The sequence below is a fragment of the Uranotaenia lowii genome, chromosome 3, assembly GCF_029784155.1.
Source record: "Uranotaenia lowii strain MFRU-FL chromosome 3, ASM2978415v1, whole genome shotgun sequence".
Lineage (NCBI taxonomy): Eukaryota > Metazoa > Arthropoda > Insecta > Diptera > Culicidae > Uranotaenia > Uranotaenia lowii.
In genome coordinates, this window is record NC_073693.1 from 102,725,035 (window position 1) to 102,745,228 (window position 20,194).

Below are 20,194 nucleotides of genomic sequence, written 5' to 3' on the forward strand. Positions count from 1 at the left end.
TAAGATCGATATAGGTTGGTTGATTTCTTTCCTGCTTTGTAGATTGGAACGAAGCGTGCGATTTTAAGGAATTCTGGGAACTCTCCTGTTCGAACAGCGTCGTTGAAAGCGTCTCTGATCAACGGTGCTGAGATGTTATTATGAACTTTTACGAACTGCGCAGAAATTCCGTCTAGGCCTGGACTTTTCGAGGAATCGAGTTTGTTCAATAAAACGATGACTTCTTGCTCAATAGTTAATTTAAAAAAATAAGTACCGTAAACTGGGGAACTTTGATCACCGGGGTAACTTTGATCATCATGAAATTTTTGCAGATAATCATCATTAACTGAGTCTGAAGTTAATATGTATATGTGAAAACTGTTTTCTACGTTTGATAGCTCATACATTGAGATTCAAATAGGCTAAATATGGTTTGTAGTTGGAGATTTTCTTAAATTACTTAAAATGTAGTTTTAAAATTTTAAAATATCTGTTTTTTCGAAGACTCACAAACAAACACCTCTCCTGATAAAATGATAGCATTTAGAAGCAAATGGGTTGTTTTATATGAAAGTTTAACTTTTTTGCCTTTGTATAGGTATAGTTTTGGAGTTATTTTCATGGTCACTCTATGATAATTTTTGGATTTTTGAAAAAACGGGCATTTTCTGTGAGAAAGCCTGTATAGAACAAATGCTAAAACCCTATCAAATGGTAAGTTTCAAGGAAAAAAGAACATAAGAACAGTGGAAGAACCTAGGTAATTGCTTGATGGTAAAATTTCATTTGTTTTCGAGGCCAAAAAATATTGAGAAATGTTTATAATTTTTGCCCCTAAATGTATGCATCAACAATGTCCATCTTTTGAGTATATTTGTTTTTAAAGAAAACGTTGAAAAATTCAATTGAGTCCAAACAAAAAAATTACTGTTATTGATGTTTTAAGCCTTCTGTGCTAATTGGCATTACATCAATAATTTTGAAGTTGTAGAGAAACGTTAAAACCATAGTGATCAAAGTTACCCCGATACATGAAATCTAGTTTTGTAACAAACATTTAGTTATATCCACTAAATGTCGTTTGAATATCCTGCTATCAATGATCATGCTTTATATTCCTTGCCTCAGTAAGTATTTTAACACTTTCAAGTGTTACAAAAAAGCAACCCCTTCAAAAATATTCGAAAATGAATTAAAAATTTGATCAACGTTCCCCCAGTACATAAAATTGCACTTTTAAAATAAGCCCACAGAAAAAAGAAGTGTGGTACCGTTAAATCCTGAGAACGAGGTGGCCAACAAACAACGTTTTTTATGATAAGCACGCTAGGGTGTTCCAAAATTACATAATTTCTGGGAATCTGGGGACTCACCCTCCAAATGGTAGATCAAGATGTGGAGAACAAACTTTTGTATGGGACCGACTAAAAAATCATGTTTAGAGGCTCCGCAAACGCGATCTTTGAAAAAAGTCCTCTTTCAAAATATTTGATTTCAAATATATTTTTCCAAAAATTTTCACAAAATTTATATATTTTCTTTTTTAAATTTTGTTTGGGTTAAATACTACAGGTAAAAAATGAAAAGTGAACCTAATTTGTATCAAATTTGAAAATAAACAAGCTATTTCCAAGAAAAAACATTTTATTTGGTTCAAAAGTTTTGTATTCAACTGACCAAAATGTGTACCTAGCGTAAAATATTTTTGATATCAATGCCATCAAAAGATGAGAATTTTTGTGTACTTAAACTTTGATGAACAAAGCATGTTGTTTGTATCATCGTGTGAAGAGCTATTTACAGTTTAATCCTTAATAAAAATCTCAATTCAGGATATTTTTTTAAATAATTTATCGAATTCGCCTTTATTATTACCTACTTTAAAATCAAAACACTTACAAAAAAAGAATTGGATGGTTTAAGGGAATCATCAGAAGGCTATATGCCAAATTTGAGCTGAATCTGACTACGGAAAAGGGTTGTACTGAATCTCAAGTGTGTAAAGGATTCCGATACATTGTTTTCTGAAGAATCATAAGAAACTGGTTTTCCATCAAATTTTTTTTTTCTTTACCAATAGATTGCTAAGATTTCACCTCAAGACTGCAACTCGATTGAACTTAAAACAAAAAAGTTATGACTGTTCAAAGATTGTATTTTGGTCGCGAATTGTCCTGTAAAAGGCAATGAGTAAAATGTACTCACTGTAAAATGTATAAATTTTGTGAAAATTTTTGAAAAAATATATTTAAAATCAAATATTTTGAAAGTGGACTTTTTTCAAAGATCACGTTTGCGGAGCCTCTAAACATGATTTTTTTTAATCGGCCCCATGCAAAATTTTGTTCTCCACATCCTATTGTACCATTTGGAGGGTGAGCCCCCAGATTCCCAGACATTATGCAATTTTGGACACCCTAACGCACAGTTTTCACAACTGAAAGTTCGTTTTCAATGTAAAAAAGAAAAACTGTCTGACTGTCTGTCTGAGAACTTTTGTCTGTATATATAAAAAGCTAAAGCATAGCTAAAATGACACTAAATGACGTTTCTAAATTGTGTTTATCTGTCGAAATCAGCTGAAAAACTGAAACTATTCGACGTTCAAATCGTTAACACCCAGATGGCGCACTTTGTGAAAGAAACCCCTTGAGTCAATTCCTTCTTAAATATTTTATGATAGTTTGTAATCTTTAAAATGATTTTTTTTAATATTGATGTTTTCAACGTATTTATAAAATAATATGTCAAAAAACCTTTGTCAAACGGTGTCAACAAGGCCGGATTAAAGGGGGGGCAAAAGGGGCAATTGCCCCCCAAGGGAAAAAAAATTTTAACATTAATTCAATCATACTACTACAAATCCATGAAAAGAAATCAAAACAAGAAAATCTTAATCAAAACTTGAAATTTAAAAACTAAAGGGCCCCCGTGAAATAATATCTAGATTAGTTTTTGTCTCGAAAAAGTTAAGGGGCCCCCTAGAGTAAGCAGTGAAGGAGCTCTCCCACATTTTGCGAGCTGAGAATGTCAAAATCTTCTGGACAAAACCGAATTCGAAAAAAAATTAAGAATAAAATGAGCAAAACACCTTAAATTTTTATTTTTTATCGAAACATATCAGTTACGATATTCTGTAGAGAACAGGTAAAATAAAGAAAAAACATCTCCTCATTTTCATTACATTCAAACGTCTTGCACAGCAATAATATTTGTTGTTACATTAAGTGTTTAGGCCAGTGGACTGTATTTTTCTGGAGCAAGGAAACGCACTGGTTTCTAACTTAAAAAGGGTTTGTATTTTCTCAATCACTCTATTTACAAGGGTTATTTGAAATTTATCACACTTCAAAATTATAGGAATGATATCTTAACACACATTCTTAACAATGCGGATATTTACTTAACTTCACGGATTTGTTCTTAAACGATTAATGTAACGCGCACGGAGTTTGAAAGGTAACTCACTCGTCTCGCTACGCAAACATCCATTATAAATGCATCGAATGTTCTGAGTTCTGGAAAGAACGGGAACACGAAGGTAAGAAAAAATCCGATTATTCTGGAACCTTCGAACAATCGATTATGAATAATTCCAGAACATTCAAAAGCACGTGCAAGAACTTCTGGAACATTCTGGAGTCATTACTTGCGGAACAACCCAAAGACCAATCGGCTTGAACATTAAGTTTCCAAGTTAAGATTTACTGCACTAAAATAGCAGCTAATTTCGCTTTATGATAAACATTTCAGAAGTTTACCCGGGCAGTATCCGGGTTTATACCGCGTATTATAATAACTTTTCACCTTTCAATCATTATTATTGAAATTTTCATAGGTTTATAAGTTCTAAAACCATTTGCCCTCCCCATTTTTTTAAAGTAAAATCTTTGAAAAAAATCTATTATTTTATTTTATTTACATAGTATTCCGTCTCACGACATAACTTGACGAACATAATTCCTGAAATTCACTCGGTCCATGGCAACCGTTCTCCAATTCCTCGGGCACCCCACGTTCGCCAGATCACGCTCCACTTGGTCTAACCACCTCGCTCGTTGCGCCCCCGCTCGTCTTGTTCCTACCGGATTCGTAGCGAACACCTGTTTTGCAGGACAGTCGTCCGGCATTCTCGCAACATGTCCCGCCCAGCGTATCCGACCAGCCTTCACCACCTTCTGGATACTGCGTTCGCCGTAGAGTCGCGCGAACGAACAACAAATTGAAAAAAATCTGTAGTTGCTTAAATTGGACCGATCGACAGTGCAGGGGTTTTTTTTATTGAATTTCCATCCCAATTTCTTTCTTAAACTTGAAATTTGTATTGGAACATTTTCAACTGAGTTAACTAAAATTTTATCATCTACTGAAGTGAATATCCTGAATTCAGCATATCATTTTCCAAATGATCAATCTCAAATTATCATAAAATCGATCTGATAGTTGACTTGCTAGTATCATTGAGTGATTTTCTTAATATGAATATTTTTATGATCTTAATCTTATCTTTTTCCAGATTCATTCATTTGGATTTTCAAGTCTTGTGTTGTTTCTTCAGTTTCATAATTTTTCTGAATTTTGAAAATTCAGGATCTTTGTTTAAGGTACTAAACTCATTTGGATTTCTTATCTCATTTTTTTCAATGATAACTGATTCTGTGTTTTAAACATTTAATCTTTATTCTCATTTTTGTTTTTTCAACCGATCATTTTTGCACTATTACCCCTTTGACTTTGAGGGCATCGAATGAAACTTTCGTCACAGTAAAAATAACAATTTGATAAAAAAAAAATTTTCTGATGAGAATCATATTTAAAAATATCTCATGAAAAGATTTTTTTATGTGTTTGAAAGACATAGAATTGAAATTCACATTTGGTGCGATTTCTGCTTGTGATCTGATTGTAACTTTATATCTCTTTTTTTTAATTTATTTCATATTTTGTTTCTCAAAACTTGATTTGAAATTATGATTAAGATTTGAGACACTGAACTTTGGTTCTTATAACGTGAGTGAAAGTTTTGAATTCTTAAACTCTTATATCTGTATCTCTATGGAATGTGGATTTAATTATTTTGTTTATTTTTTTTTTTTTATTTGGATTTCTATGTTCCAAATCTTCATGAGTCACTAGGTAAATATTTCTCGAAAAAGCACAAACCAAACGATCAATGATGATTTGAAAATCATTTAAAACATCTATAGGTTATTTTTTAAAATTAGAGAATTTTAGTTGGTGATAAGGGTTTTAAAAAATGAGAATTAAATTTTGCATTTTGCAGCTTAAATCAGAGTTCTCATTTCTAAGAAATTTCTAAACTCTTCCGCAATGTTTGCACGTGATTGATTACCAATTTTTATTTGAAGATACCAGAAACTATTTTCTACGCAGACAACATGGCTATTTAAAGATAGTATACTGAACTCATCTTTGGTTTTTTTACACGTTTAGAAGGTTTTGTATTTTCTGGGTAGCATTTGGAAAAAAAATCTAATTATAGGGGCCCCCCGAGAAAAATTGCCCCGGGCCCCCCGATCACTTAATCCGGCCCTGGGTGTCAACAAGAATTATTTGACCCGCAGACCAATCTTATTTCCTAAATTTGGCCAACCGGCTAATAATGTTGGCCACCCATGTTCACTTAGGTTGTACCCACACACAGTGGTTCATAATGAAAAAAAAACCTTGAAAAACTGTAAAAGGCTGTTTTACTAACGGTTATATGCAGTGTCCGGCACAAAAACGCTAATCCGCTCATCGCTAATTAGTCCACTAACTTTTGGTTAGCGAATTAATTTTTTCGCTATATTTTTCTTCAGCTAGCGGATAAGAAAGTTCCGCTAATTTTTAGTTCCGCTTACTGAAGAACGCAAACTCTTTGAAGTGTTAATTTGGCCATAGACTTATAAATCATAAATTCGTCATCATTCAGATTTAATATTTTGAATCCGATCAGGTATTTAAATTTTCGTTAAAGATTTATTTCAAAAGCTATTCGATCTCGATTTTGACTGGAATCATATAAATGAGCGTAGTTTTTAATTGTCTTCACTTGAATTTATGTCTTAAGCATAAGCCTTCTTTGAATATAAAAGAAATAAAAATGTTGTGAAAAATTGAAATTTTCAGAACAAAATAAGTGTATTAATGTCAAAAAAGATTAAAAACTATTTCGGACAAAACAAAACATCTACCTAAAGAGAATCTTTGCATTAACTGATGTAAAAAAATTAATAAACGTGTGAATATTTTGAAAAATTTGATTCCATTTTTTTTCCTTTTACTTTCCACCAAATACGCTAACTAAAACTATAAGTGGACGGACGCAACTGATATGTACAGAAATATTACAAAATAAGTTCGAAAACTGCCTCTATTGATATCATTTAACAACTTTTCTAGTTGATATTTTAATTAAAGATGGCTGCAAAATTTGTGTTTTTCTTATCTTTTTCAAAACTTTCTACTATCGATTAGCGATTAGCGCTTTATTGTAGATCGATAACTTCTACGCAACATTTAACGGCTTTAATTAGCGATCACTAACTTTGACCGAGATAGCGATCTAATTAGCGCCGCTAACTTTTCAGTTAGCGTTGCCGAACACTGGTTATATGTTAACGGAGATTCAAATTAAAAAACAAATTCCAATGATTGCCAATCGCTGCCAGATCTAATTTTATACAAAATACTGAGAAATTGAATATATTTCGTGTACCTATGTACGTATATGAATATTTTTCTAAAAAATTGAGGTGAGCTTAAAATGTTTCTAGGTTATACGCATTAATGTCAAAACTGATGTGTTAGAGACTCTACTCTAACTCAAGAAGGGGTGAATAGAAGGTGATCCAATCTGTCAAATTTCAGAATCAGCCATGTCCATTGCTTCGTTGCGTTTGTTTACCTTTAATCCATAGAACAGCTGAGACCTAAGCTTGCCTTATCATTTTAACACACTGGCAGTTTGTAAACAAAGAAAACGAGCATCACTCGATTTCACCGCGCTCTCCTGGAGTTGTTGAAATTTTGGCACTATGTTTGCACCCATCAAAACTTGCTAGTTTTGGCTATAAATTAAATAAATAAGTAATTTTAACAATACTCATAGATATTTTCCTTGAATTCCTTAAAAACTGATGTAAGCATTTATTCTTTATTTATTAATTATGTAGTAGAACAAGTTAATAATTATTTAATTTTTTATGATGGATTTTTTTAATTTAATTAGAGACACTCTTAACTTTTTCAGTTGATTCGTCTCTAAAATAATGTTTGATTAAAGATGTTTCAAAAAAAAAAACTAATTAGGTATTTTTTCCGTTTTCAAATCACATGAAAATTCAGTACGTACACTAGATTCTTTTTTTTAACTTTATTTGACGATTCAATTTTGAACGATATTTTAAAACGACTTTACCTTGTGTTTTCTGATTCTTATAAACCACAACCAAAATTCATACCATGCTTTCATTTCTTAAAAATCGTTGATTACGACATGTGAGGAAAAGAACGGGTCACTAGTCCCACTTTTTTCTCATGACTATGGCATAATCCAGTAACTGGATAAGTTTGTAACTAGTGTTATCAAGAGATAATAGGATAACATTTAAAATAATAAAAAAAAAGCGTCCTATAAGCTTCATCATGCTGAACACTTTAATTAATTCTCGCATCGATTTGACAAGTCTAAACAAAAACCAGGAAACATTCTATATTGTTTTTGGCGCAACATCAAACATCGCTTCCATGCATCTGATCTGCGATTGCGATCAGCATCTCGGAGTTGCTGCAGAGACCATAAGACAATCAGTGCTTCGGGTCTTTTGGCAGCGTTGACTCAATCCAATGTCAGCGATTAACGCCGGGCATCGATGCGAGCAGGGCCAGAGCGAAGAACAGGAAACCAATCCAGAAGTATCTGTGAGAAGAAGGAGAACGACCAACTAATTATGACGGAACAAAAATTGTTCAGCTAGCTATGGCTTCATATGAGGAAGTTTCGTGATTTACGGGTAATTGTAAACTTACTTGTTGGAGTCGAGAATTCGTAACCATAACAGGAGGGCCGTCCGGGTGAAGAGCAACCAAAATGTGAACAGTATTTTGATGACTGACCACAGGTAACTTCCGACTGTTTTCAGGTGTTGCGAGCACGTTTTGCATCCTGGCTGGCGTGCTGCGTAGATCTGATCTTTCTCTGTCGTTTCCAACAAAGCCCGGATGTACTGCACATGTGGACAACGATCGGCAGTGCACGAGCAGTTCATGTTGTTGTTTTTTGTTGGTGATTATTGGAGAAAAATGATTTTCAGGTACTTTTAATTTTGAACACCAAAAAGATGATAGTAAACAAAAAAAACTCTGCTTACTAGGATACGAAATTCATCGAACAATAATAGTTCTTAGTACAAGCGTAACATCGAGAAAGGATATATGGTTTGGATTTCTAGGCATTTGAATCTCGAATATCCTAATTCTCATTCTCATAGGGAACGTTTAGGTTAAGAATATGCCATCAAATTGGAATAAAAATTGATCATCAATCAAAAACTTAGTTGATCAATGCATCTTGTGGTTTTTTTTAACAAATATACATAGTTTCATTTCATACAAACAAAAACTGACAAATTTTACTCGGATTATTGAAAACAATGTTTACTTTCTAATATTAGAGCCACACTTTAATCACTTTATTTTTCTCTTGAACCGACAAGATTCGAGCCTTTTAATTCACACCAAACCCTTATCGTTCGATCGTACCTGCTGCTGGTCAGATTCCCATGACCATCGCTAAATAGGTATGAAATTATAGCCTTCCAGGGGACAAAAGATCGTTTTAAACTGATAAACAACTCCCGTCCTCGGAATCAGTGGTTTAGTTGGCCGGCAGAATAAGGGCAATCAAATGATGGAGCTACCGAACGACAATCTTCAGGTTCGGGGACAAAAACTCAAATTGCTAATAACTAGGAAAGATGATTGAATACCATACTCTTCGTTCCGGTAGGATGTGGTGAAAATCTGCGAGAAAAAATCTAAGTCAGCCGATCCAAACAGAGTGGTATTCAGGTTTCAGGTGGATTGAACTCAATTGTCTTTGTAAAGATTGATTGATAGGTAAAATTATGTAGGTTATTTATAAGTTATTTTCATTAGACGTATATTCAGTTCAAAGTTTGCAAAGACAATATAACAAATTGATTGGCCGAAGCCCGCTAGCTCTAATGGGATATGCGGCTAAATATGCCATAATGCTGAAATTTAAACATTAACTTGCCGATCATGCAAAAAAAAACTTCTATTTGGGCTAGCGTCCAGCCGGTCTTACATCAGTTCGGCCTAACATCCAGTCGGCCAAATGTCTATGAAGCCTAACATAGGCTTGCCAGATACTTTCAGAAAAAAGCGGGACATTTCACGAAGAAAAAGCGGGACACAGCCGAAAAAGCGGGACATTTAAGAAAACCTTTAAAAAGGCTAAATTGTGTATCCAAACTTATAAGTTTACGATCATCCAAAGTTGTTCACAGAAAGACCACTGAGGTTTTTTCAACGCAGATTGATTTTACTTAGTTTTTCTTACATGACTTCTTTTAACACGTTTTTTTGCCATATGCACTGTTATTTTCCACGGTTCTCACAAATCAACACGTTGTTTGAGAGAAAATATTTCAAGTCGTACATGAAAACGGCAGATTTACTACCGTGAAAAAACCTTTGTGTAATTTGTTTAAAAATTAGTTTATTTGGTAATTTGTTTAAAAATTTGAAAACTCAAAAAAACTTCCATCACCTTTCATCATTATACTTTGGACAATTGAGTCGAAAAAGGTGGTGTTTAATATAACGCAATTTAACCATGACTCCGGCGCAAAAATTAATCTCTTTAATTCTATAATCTAGAATTATTTGGAGGCAACTTAAACAATATTTTCTTCATACGTGCTCCAAGAACACTTAACTGAATCAAAATCTTACTGTAATGCTAGAGTTATTCAGTATTGCGTTTAATAAACTATGAAAAATGCTGCTTATTTTGAGAAAAACCAAGCATCCTTTCAGGTATTATAACAGGCTACAAGACCAAGTTAAAGTTTCATATGTGACCAGAAGATTCTCATAAATCAATCAGTGTTAATCAATTAATGTATTAGAAAGATTTTCTGTTCATCACAGATTTCAAATTGAGACTAAAGTTTGATTTTATCCAGTGTTAGTCAGTACTTGGTAAATTTTTTCAAAGAAAAAAAGCGGGACATTTTGAGGAAAAAGCGGGACAGCGGGACATTCAACAAAAAAGCGGGACATGTCCCGCTTTTGCGGGACGGATGGCAACCCTAGCCTAACACAAAATCGGCTTTCTGCCAAATCACGACTTGAGAAGTTGGGATTTGCTTTATTCATCCGCTTCACATTTCTCTCCGTCGTTTTGTTCTCCGGTACCGGTTTTCTTCCAGCTCCTTTGCCGTGGTTCAACGTCAACTGCTCCTGGAACCGCTTCAACACTCTGGAGACGGTTGAATGGTGAATATTCAATATTTTTCCTAAATGCCAGTGCGACAGGTCGAAAAATTCCAGGTGTTTGGAAAGAATATGTTTTCTCGACTTGCGTTGGTTTACCTTCATTTTCGTTGTATAGAAAAACATGACTTCGAATTTGACAGCATGTCAATCACATACACATCGATGAGAAAGTGTGCAAAATTTGGTTGATTTTTACCCAATGGTAATAAAGTTATGCCCTGTTGAATGTGTCGCAATAATTTCGTGATCGCCCTTTACCCAACTGAGAACCCAACTTGTTGCAAGTTTAACAGTTTTTAACGAATGTATGGAGTTTACAGTCTTGTGGTTGATTTTATAGGAAATTAGGAAAGACATGATTGCTATAATAAATTCAAATTTAAGTTAAGTTTGCTTTGATTGGTTTTCGTTTCAACTTTAACAGATACAATATTTTTCCAGTTTCAAGTCGCGAATGGCAGCACTAGCTTGATATTTATTAAACCAAATTAATGCTTGATATTTATTTGCCAGGTTTTTTTGGGCACATTTTCGTTTCAAATACACTGATGTTGGATTAATGTTAATAAGCAGGGTATCTCCGAACCACAGGAGAGTTGCTTAATTTACTCGAAGTTCGAATGGAAACCCTCCTGAAACTCGGGACGATTCATTTCTCCTGGAATCTGGGATGATATTTCTACGAGAGCACGGAACTCAAAAGAATCTCCAGACCGAGTATTAAAATTACCTTATGATTAAATTAAAACTATGTAAAAGCTAGGGAACGTTACGGATTGCACATTTAAACATTGATTTGGATTCATTGAAGTCAAACAAGTGTGACACATCGTTGAAGACTTGACAACATCGATTAAGCGGGTGGTTTTGTCCAAAAATTGTTCTGCTTCTAGGTAGCCAAAAGGTGGTTTGGTTACGCAAACGGCGCGCGGCGGGCTGGGGCGTGCAAATTCAAGCTTTAGAACAATTGTGGACAGTCAACAGAGTTTGTCAGGATATCGTATACAAACATTCCCTGCAAATATGTTCTTTTTTCGCTTAGAGAAAGGTATAGACAAAAGAGCACACCTTTGTGGGTAGGGCGGTAGCCTTACAGGGTCCACAAAGCTCAATGTATTTCGTCGCAGGAATCCAAACCCCATAGCAAAACTGTGTCTGCAAGCTGCTTCACAAATATTGTGAAAAAAATATACTTAACAAGTCATGTGTTAAAAAATACGAATTCATATACGAATCGGAATTCGGACAACAACACCATATTGCTGATTCTAAAGAAGCTGAAGCAAACCGCCAACTTATTTAAGAAATCCGGCTTCCTCAACCAACACCAACAAAAAGCCATGTGCCAGCGGCAAATCATCTAACTAGAAGTTCCAACAAGCAAGTGCAGTGATTTTGAAAAAAAAATCCAGTTGAATTGAAAAAAAAATTAGTGCAGTGATTTTAAATAAAAGTGAAAGGTGGAAGTTGAATAAAATGATTTAATGTTTTTTTTTAATTGAAAATGATTTCAAAAGTCCGGATGCTCGCAGCAAGCCGTGCTCGAGAATGGACTTGTTTTTTTCGACGTCGCGTTTTCTCGTCTGATTTTTCGCGTACAAAAATTTTGTTAATTTGGAGTGTTTTTTTCGTCCGAGTGAAAATTACTGTTGAGAAAGGAGTAAAACTATCAAAATGAGCGCGGCGACGAACGAGGCTTCGACTGGTTCGTAGCGCACGCGTTTTTTGCCGTCGTGTCCTTGGAAAATTTTCAAAACTATTAATTATCATGTGGATGTTGAAAAAAAAACTTTTGAAACATCTAAATTTATAAACCTAAATAGGTGTTCAGTGAATCTAGTGTTGATATGCTCACAAATTATCGCCGGGAAGGGTGGAAAACCAGATTTCAATAGTTTTTATAAGAAGTAGCACCTGAAAATCGATCAATGACAAATGAAAATTCCTTGTGAATTGCATGGTGATGCAAGAGCATTTGGAACCCATTGCCAGCTGTACAAAGCTTATGAAAAATGGTTAAAAAGTTTAAAAGGAAAATTATAATATAAAGCCTAGAGTTTATTTGGTGTTTGTTATGATAGAAACAAATTGATGCTGGGGAGTCTCGTTCTGTGTGTCGTGTAGAACGGTCAAGTTTTTGGTTCGATCCGTCCGCGTTAACTTCTCGATTCTCGATTGCCTGAATATGAAGCCACCTCATGAAGAGTGGAAGTGAAAGTTAAGAATAGTTACTGCATTTCGAAGAATTGCAAGTGAAATTGGAAGAAACATTGTGAGAAGCCCTCGTTATAGTGAAAAGATTCCAATCAAACTTAATGAATTTAATTTTGGTGAAAAATCGAATCAATGCACTCGTCTGTACAAGCCAACATGAGCCAAACCAATCGAAGCAAGCGAGGGACACCAACAGCAGAAACCCGGTGAGAACGTTTCAAATCACATGTGCTTTTCTCTATCTATTTCTTTCTCCCCCATGACGAAGGTAACTTTCTTTATTCAGCGTTGCATAAAAAAGTATGTCTGTTTGTCTTATTCTGCTACATTAGGACCACCAATCAAAAAGTTTCAATGATGTAGAGGATGAGATGTAGACTGTGTGATTTTCCTTCACAACGCTAAAATTTCTTACCAACATGTGTTACTAGATAAAGCAGGAGGAAAATAGTACTTGGGAAAGAGGGGAGGAGGGTAGGAGAAGCAAACTTTGATTGTCGGTATCTAAAATAAAAATTATCTATAGAGATGAATGAACTTTTAAGTTTAAAGTCTCTCTAATCAAACAATCAATCAAAAATTATCTATTCGTAATGTAACACCTGTGTTTGTGGGAGCAGGAAAGGTGTGCGAACTAGTCATCGAGACATATTCGCGATTGCTGGGCTGAAAACCAGAGAACCGTTGTACCTATATTCAAAAATCCAGGGGTAGAATAATCTCAGCTCTAATTTTATCATCATTTCTTCGCTCTTAGTAATGTGACCAGTTTTGGTTGTGTTTTTTTCTGAAAACTTATTCGATTCACACAGAATGAAGGTATACTGGCGCGTTTGGCGTTGCGTACGCTCCTGCGTTGGGACGTCGATTGAAACAGTAGGGATAAATGAATTCATTTTTTTTATTGTACTTTAGTTTAAGGTAGAAGAAAAGGATGGAGCTTTATTCCAATCTTTCGCCTTTATGTTTTTCTCACTTATGTACTAGTTCACGGTTTTGAATGTTTACATTTTCATGTTTTTTTTTAATCATTTAAGATTTTTAATATTTTTTTTTGTTTTAAAAATGAAAGTTCATCGTTTGCAGAGAGGTTTCGAAGTAATCTCACTATCAAGTGCTTTTAAAAGAATAAAATATTTGAAGAACCTTTCGAGCTCTTAACAGACCTCGAAAGGTTTAATGTTGTATTAATGTTTCCGTTTCTTTTTTTATTTTCAAGAGCGAGTAAAGGCGCTTTATCCTTGGTCTAAGACCAGAAATGATTGTACACTGAAATCCAAAACAGTTCAACGCAGAAAAATACAAGTAAATTTTTAATAATCTTTCATCAAATAAATCAAATTTTCAAAAAGAATTTTAGTTTCAAGTTTTGTGATTTCTGTGTACCAAATAAATCATTTCCAGCCCATGAAGAATGGCTCTAGTGATTGGTGAAGTTACATTACATTTAGCATGGTATTTTCATCACGAAGCATTTTTCTTAGCATGCTTCCAACGATCCCCTTTGAAACGTATGGTACTGGTGGTCCACGTTTCTTCCTGTTCCTGTGTTCCAGATTTCTCTGCGTTCTCTGCTCCATGGTAGGCCCAACCATTTTATGTTTTTGATCATTTTGATGTGTTGATGTTAAAATGATCCAAAACATGAACAAAGACAAGAAGAATAATAAAACACGCTTATTATTCTTTGGGACTCAGACATAAGTTCTGGCTGTGGAAGTACGATTAGTGATTAGTGATTAGTGATTAGTGAATTGAAAATGATTTCAAAAGTCCATAACGTCTCGGAAGGAACCCGTTACGTACTCCCAGGAGAATTACAAAACACCCCGCAAATCACATGAGAAAACCTTTTGGAGCCTACAGGTGAATTTGACAGCTGTTTTCCTGAGTTGTTTTTATATCCCGAAATAATCCTGTAATTTAAGTTGTTGAAAATATAGGAAAAAATCGTGTCGACCACAGGAGAAAAGATTGAGCACGATTAAGAGTGTAGGATGCAGTTGAACCCATAGGTTAACACTTTTGTTAACCTATTCTGAAAAAAATAGAATATAAATATAGCTTTGTATGATGTTATGATGCTCATATTATATTTTCAGCTATTGGAAACGGAAAGAAGGAGAATTATGTTGAAAAACAAGCGAAAAAAATTGTTTGCCGCCCCCAGTGGGATTCGAATCCACATTCTGCGCCGGCTCAAGTTTCAAATAACGATAATACATTCATTTCAACATCTCATATTTGCCTACTGAATGTTTGAACAGGGTTAAATTAAATAAATAAAAAAAATTCTAGTCATTCGCCAAAAGTTGACTTGATCGCATAAATATTTTTGTTACAACGGTTTCGGCATTAGGATGTATCCGATTTCTTGTTGTAAATCCTTTATTTGAAACGGCTCATGTTTCCGATTTCAACGTCCAATAACTTCGCATTTTTTGGCCGATTTAAAAAAAAAAAAAGATTCTTCCAGGATATTTTACGCCATTTACTTCAAACCTGCTTTGGAATACAACATCGATTAAATGACCTGCATTTGCAAAAAAAAACAGCTCTTTTGAGGGCATTCTGCATAACATTGAGCAGCATTCTTGGCTTTAAGACGTTATTTCAACTCGTAGACTAACTTAAAGTTCAATTATGTTTTTCGGTTTGCTAGCGTAAATTATATTATTCAAATATGCCCACAGAAAAATGTGAGGTTCCATTAAATCCGGAGAACGAGGAGGCCAGCTCAAAACTCCTCTTTTGCGAGACAACGATTTTTACGGTACAACAATTTTACAGCTCAACGATCCTTTTCAATGTAAAGCACTACAGTTTCAACTTTTGACCTGTATCTACTCAAATCTAAAATGGCATCAAGACGTTTCGTTGCCATATGCAACGTTATTTGAGAGAAAATATTTCAAGTCGTACATATGAACGGCGGATTTGATACCGCGTAGAAAACCATTGTGAAATTTTTATAAAATTTTTTTGTTTGGTAATTTGTTCAAAAGTTTGAAAACATCAAGAAAACTTCCATCTTTATATACTTTGAGCAATTGAGTTGAAAAAGGTGGTGTATAATATTTGGAAATTTAACTAAGATTCCGGCAAAAAAGTTTATCTCTATATGTAATTCTATAATTTATCATCATCTGGAGGCAACTTCAACGATATTTTTTATCATACATTGACTTACGTGATGCAAGAGCACTTAACTGCATTAGCATCCACCTGTAATACTAAGAGCTTCAGACTTATTCTGTATTGTCTTAAAAATGCTATGGAAAATGTTGCTTATTTTGAGAAAAAGTTTATTTGAAAGATTTTCTGTTCATCATAAAATTCAAATTGGGACTAAAGTTTGATTTTTTCCGGTGTCAGTCTGTTAACTTTGTAAAAGTTTTCCAAGAAAAAAAGCGGGACATTTTGAGGAAAAAGCGGGACAGCGGGACATTCAACAAAAAAGCGGGACATGTCCCGCTTTTGCGGGACGGATGGCAACCGTATAATTGTCACATGTTACAAAAAGGCAACGCGAGAAAAACGCAATCAAAGTTTCATAAAAACACTTTGCTGTTATCGCACAGTTTCGCAATTTTTGTTTACTTCAACGCCGTAGATCTCTAAAGTATACTCCTATCATATGAACCTCGATCAAATTTTTCGAAAATGAACTGTTTTTTCAATGAAAATCCTTGTGTGACATTTATGCCGCGAAATTCTATGAATAGTCGAAAAATGGACGCATATTTGTCACACTGCGAACATTTTCTCAGTAGTTGTTTGGTTTGGCATTTCGTGTGTGGCTCTTGTGTTTCATTCGTGAATGGAAGCTTAAATTGAAAAAATCACGTCTGAATCGAATGATTTGAAAGCTTACATTATTTGATGACAAATATGAAGTGTTTAACGGATTCGATCAATAAAACGGCCCGGGGAGCGATTTGCGGCAGCTCACTCACTTTACACTTTACAGGAAAAAACATTTCTTCAACTAACTGTCAGCTGCCGCGCTGAAAATGTCACAACAGCGAGAGAAGTGATACCAGAAAAGGACAATCAATCCGTTTGAAGTGAATGCGGTCCTGCTGGAACAAGTTCCGGATGAAGTAACTCTGGCGGAATAGTTCGTAAACATTAAAAAACATCTCCGGTATTTTGTGAGGTGTGTTAAAATCAAAAACTCAAAGCAAAACCAAAAAAGAAATGGTCTGCTAAAACCACCGACAATCACATATGGCCATCCTGGACAATTGTGGATTACAGTTCCACGGCGCCGGAAGAGTAATAATTTGACTAATGTTGTGAAGCGGGTTACGTTTGCATGCACTCTCCAAGCACCAGCAACGAACACGAAGCAGTTTGCAGAGTTTTACTTGCACATGCTAGGATGTCGCGAAAACAGTGACCCTTCCCCCTCTTTATATCTCTGTGATTCCCTCCAGACTATCAAGGACACGTATGCCAAGTTTGGTGAAAATCTATTTAGACGTTCCGAAGTTATAATACGTTCATTAATTTAGTGTGACAAATATGCGTCCAATCGTCTCAGTGTAACAGTTATGCCTTAATTTGTCCCAGTGTGACAAATTGACTTTGAATTTTTCTTGAAACTTCTAGAATAAACTTTATGTTTCGACAAAGAATTTCAATAATACGTATCAAATTATGACGATTGGCATCAAAAAGTGTGACAATTATGCGTCCAACGGCAGTATAAATGATTGAAAAAGATTAAAACAAAAGTTTTAATCTGATTTTGTTAAAAAATTTAAACAAAGTTGAATAATAAATTAAGGATGGAAAATTCAAGAACAAACTGTTTCTGTTCAGTTTTAAACTTAATCTAATCGAAACTGAGCTTCAGTAAACTAAGTCAAAAGAAGTATTACCAAAACATAATCACGTTGCTGGTGTCTGAATGCGGCCCTGACGCTCTTAGAACAAGCGTACCTCCAGGAGGATTTCAATTATGTTATCACGGGCTCACGGGTCGCGGCAAATCGCTTTCATTGTGGTTTTAATTAAGAACTAGGTGGTAAACTTTAGCTCTGGTTTAGAACACGAGATGGACGATAAAGCGCCTAGATTGGCCACCGATTTCCGCTCGGCCATGCCGCGTGCTTTGAAGTCTTTGAAGTTCTCTTATAATTCGCACGAAATTACCCCCCATTACATTCGTTGTGCCAATGTACATTACTCCGGGTCAGATGACGGGTTGAAAGTGTTAGATTGTAAGCTGTTTTTATGACGCCTTTTAAGTAATTGATAAGTTCTGAAGAATGATAAGTCACACATTTTGTAGAGGATTGGAAACATGATGATTTGTACATGAATAAGGTTTATCGTAAGTAACAAGGGCACAATATGTTTTATATTTAGTTGATAGATAATTTAAGTTAAAATAAAATATTTGTCCATCAAAATAAATTGATTCAAAATGTCTAAGCTTGCCCGTCCGTTAAAAATTGAGTATTGTTCTTACTTTCGACATCCTAAAATCTTCAAAATAGCTTTATTAGTTTACACCATAACATCGGCTCTATCGCCCAGCAGTCATTTAGTATGACACAAGTCGAAAGTTTTGATTTATTGATTATTGATTCACACCGTCGAATGCCATTCATTCTACTCTTAGGCCGTTCGAGGTTTCATCCTTCTGCACCATAAAAGCGTTTTGCTGCGAAGGTAGCCTTTTGGACTAATGAAATCCAATTCAATCTTCCTCCGACGGACGGACGACCGGAGAGCTTCTCCTTTAAACAAACAACGAATGGCTACCGATCTTCAGCTTTTCAAGTGCGTGGGCGCCCTCAACCGTGAACAATCGTTTATCATAATTTACTTTCGATTTTGATCTAGACTGAGACTGAAGGTGGACCAATTTTACCCCCGAAAATATCCGTCTAGATGCCCAACCGGCAAATAAAAGGAAAACCTCATTTCGAATTCGTCTTCAGAAAAGAGAAAAGTGATGATCTGGCGGCTCAGATTTTGGTTTTGGAAAATTACGAAATTTTCAACCGAGACTGCCCATCAGGCTGAACACCATCGTGCCAATTTCGATTGGCTTAGTGTGACTGGCGCCACTGATTGCATCCTTCTTTGTGGGTTTTTTCTTTTCAGATTGAGATTAATTTTGAAGCATTCCCTAATTAAAAATATGGCATTGAAATGAAGAATTCAAATGAGTGCAACTGTAACTTTTGCAAAATCAAGATTCATGTCCATGGTAGGATTGTATCACTAAACTCGACTGAGGTATTAATATTTTTTTCAATTCATTCAATCTGTGCATCTGGGGGTATCAATGTTTTTTTTTTAATTTCAATATAAAATAACAATTTGAAAATGATGGGCATTTAGATGACAGAAATATAAAAAAGAATTAAACAAATCGTTATTCTCTTAAATATTAGATAGAAGATTAGGCGGAATATTCGTTTCACCTAATGTTTAGGAAAAAATAAAGTACCGCAAATCAGGGGTAAACTTGATCACCGGGGTAACTTTGATCAACATGAAATTTTGCCACCTAATCATCAATAACTGGGGCTAAAGTTAAAATATCTCAAAAAAAATGTCTACGTTTAAAAACCCATAAGTTGAGTTTTAAGTTGGGAAAAATTTGGTTTGTTTTAGAAAATTTCAAATGTAAGTAAAAATATTATTTCAAAACTTTGAAATATCTAATTTTTCGAAGACTCGCAATTAGAGATGTACCAAATATTCGGTCGGCCGAATATTCGGCGCCGAATATCGCCGAAAAACCGGTAAGCCGAATATTCAGCACACCAAATAGTTGAGCTAAGATTCGGCCGTGTAGAGTATAGGATGAAAGCATAAAAATAACGAAAGTATTACGTTCATAGTATTTCATCTGTTGACCTGAAAGGAATACACGTTAAGAAAAATATATTGCATGTACGTTCGTTAAATCGCATCTGTTCGGAAACAGAGAGGGAAAACTTATCGAAATGAGAGCACCGTAAGTTGCATGCACTTGCAAAAGAGAGGAAAGAGGATGACTCGGCGTCCAAAGAAAACGACGAACGTTGCGTTACACCTTTGACTCAGTTTTAAGAGCGACGTTTGTAAGAGAAGACGCTTTCGGGATATTCTGACGATTTCATTTTGAAGAACGCCATATTGGAAAACGCGTGAAAAATTTCAGACACGACAAACAAAAGCTCCCTTCTTGTAGGTAATTTTATTTACATAGTTTCGGGTTCACCGTGATTTTGTGAATTGTTGTGTTTCCGTGAGTTTTGTGACACGTGCGACGGCTTGAATGCTTCTCTGTGTGGAAGCCTATAAAAATAGCTTTGTGAGGCTTCATGAGTGATCAGCTCTTGGCTACAAAAAAGACTGTGTAAGGCATTAAAAGAAACGGCTCTGTGAGCCATAGAAAAAATGGATCTGTGAGGCCTAGAAAAACGGCTCCGTGTGGCCTACAAAAAAATGGCTCTGTGAG

General features: G+C 35.0%; 1 protein-coding gene across 1 annotated transcript; it reads right to left on the bottom strand.

The window, feature by feature from the left end:
* Window positions 1-7,660: 7,660 nt before the first annotated feature.
* Window positions 7,661-8,323, bottom strand: LOC129750837 (uncharacterized). The gene is made up of 2 exons (XM_055745934.1): window positions 8,017-8,323; window positions 7,661-7,906 (listed from the first exon to the last, which is right to left on the bottom strand). Exons 1-2 carry the CDS (start codon window positions 8,253-8,255, stop codon window positions 7,837-7,839), a joined length of 309 nt encoding a protein of 102 aa, XP_055601909.1. The 5' UTR covers window positions 8,256-8,323; the 3' UTR covers window positions 7,661-7,836.
* Window positions 8,324-20,194: the final 11,871 nt, after the last annotated feature.

Excerpts from the sequence above, each read along its gene's own strand:
- LOC129750837 (XM_055745934.1), bottom strand. The coding sequence starts at position 8,255 with ATGAACTGCTCGTGCACTGCCGATCGTTGTCCACATGTGCAGTACATC. Across the intron at positions 7,907-8,016 it reads CGAATTCTCGACTCCAACAA|ATACTTCTGGATTGGTTTCC; the intron begins GTAAGTTTACAA and ends TTCTTCTCACAG.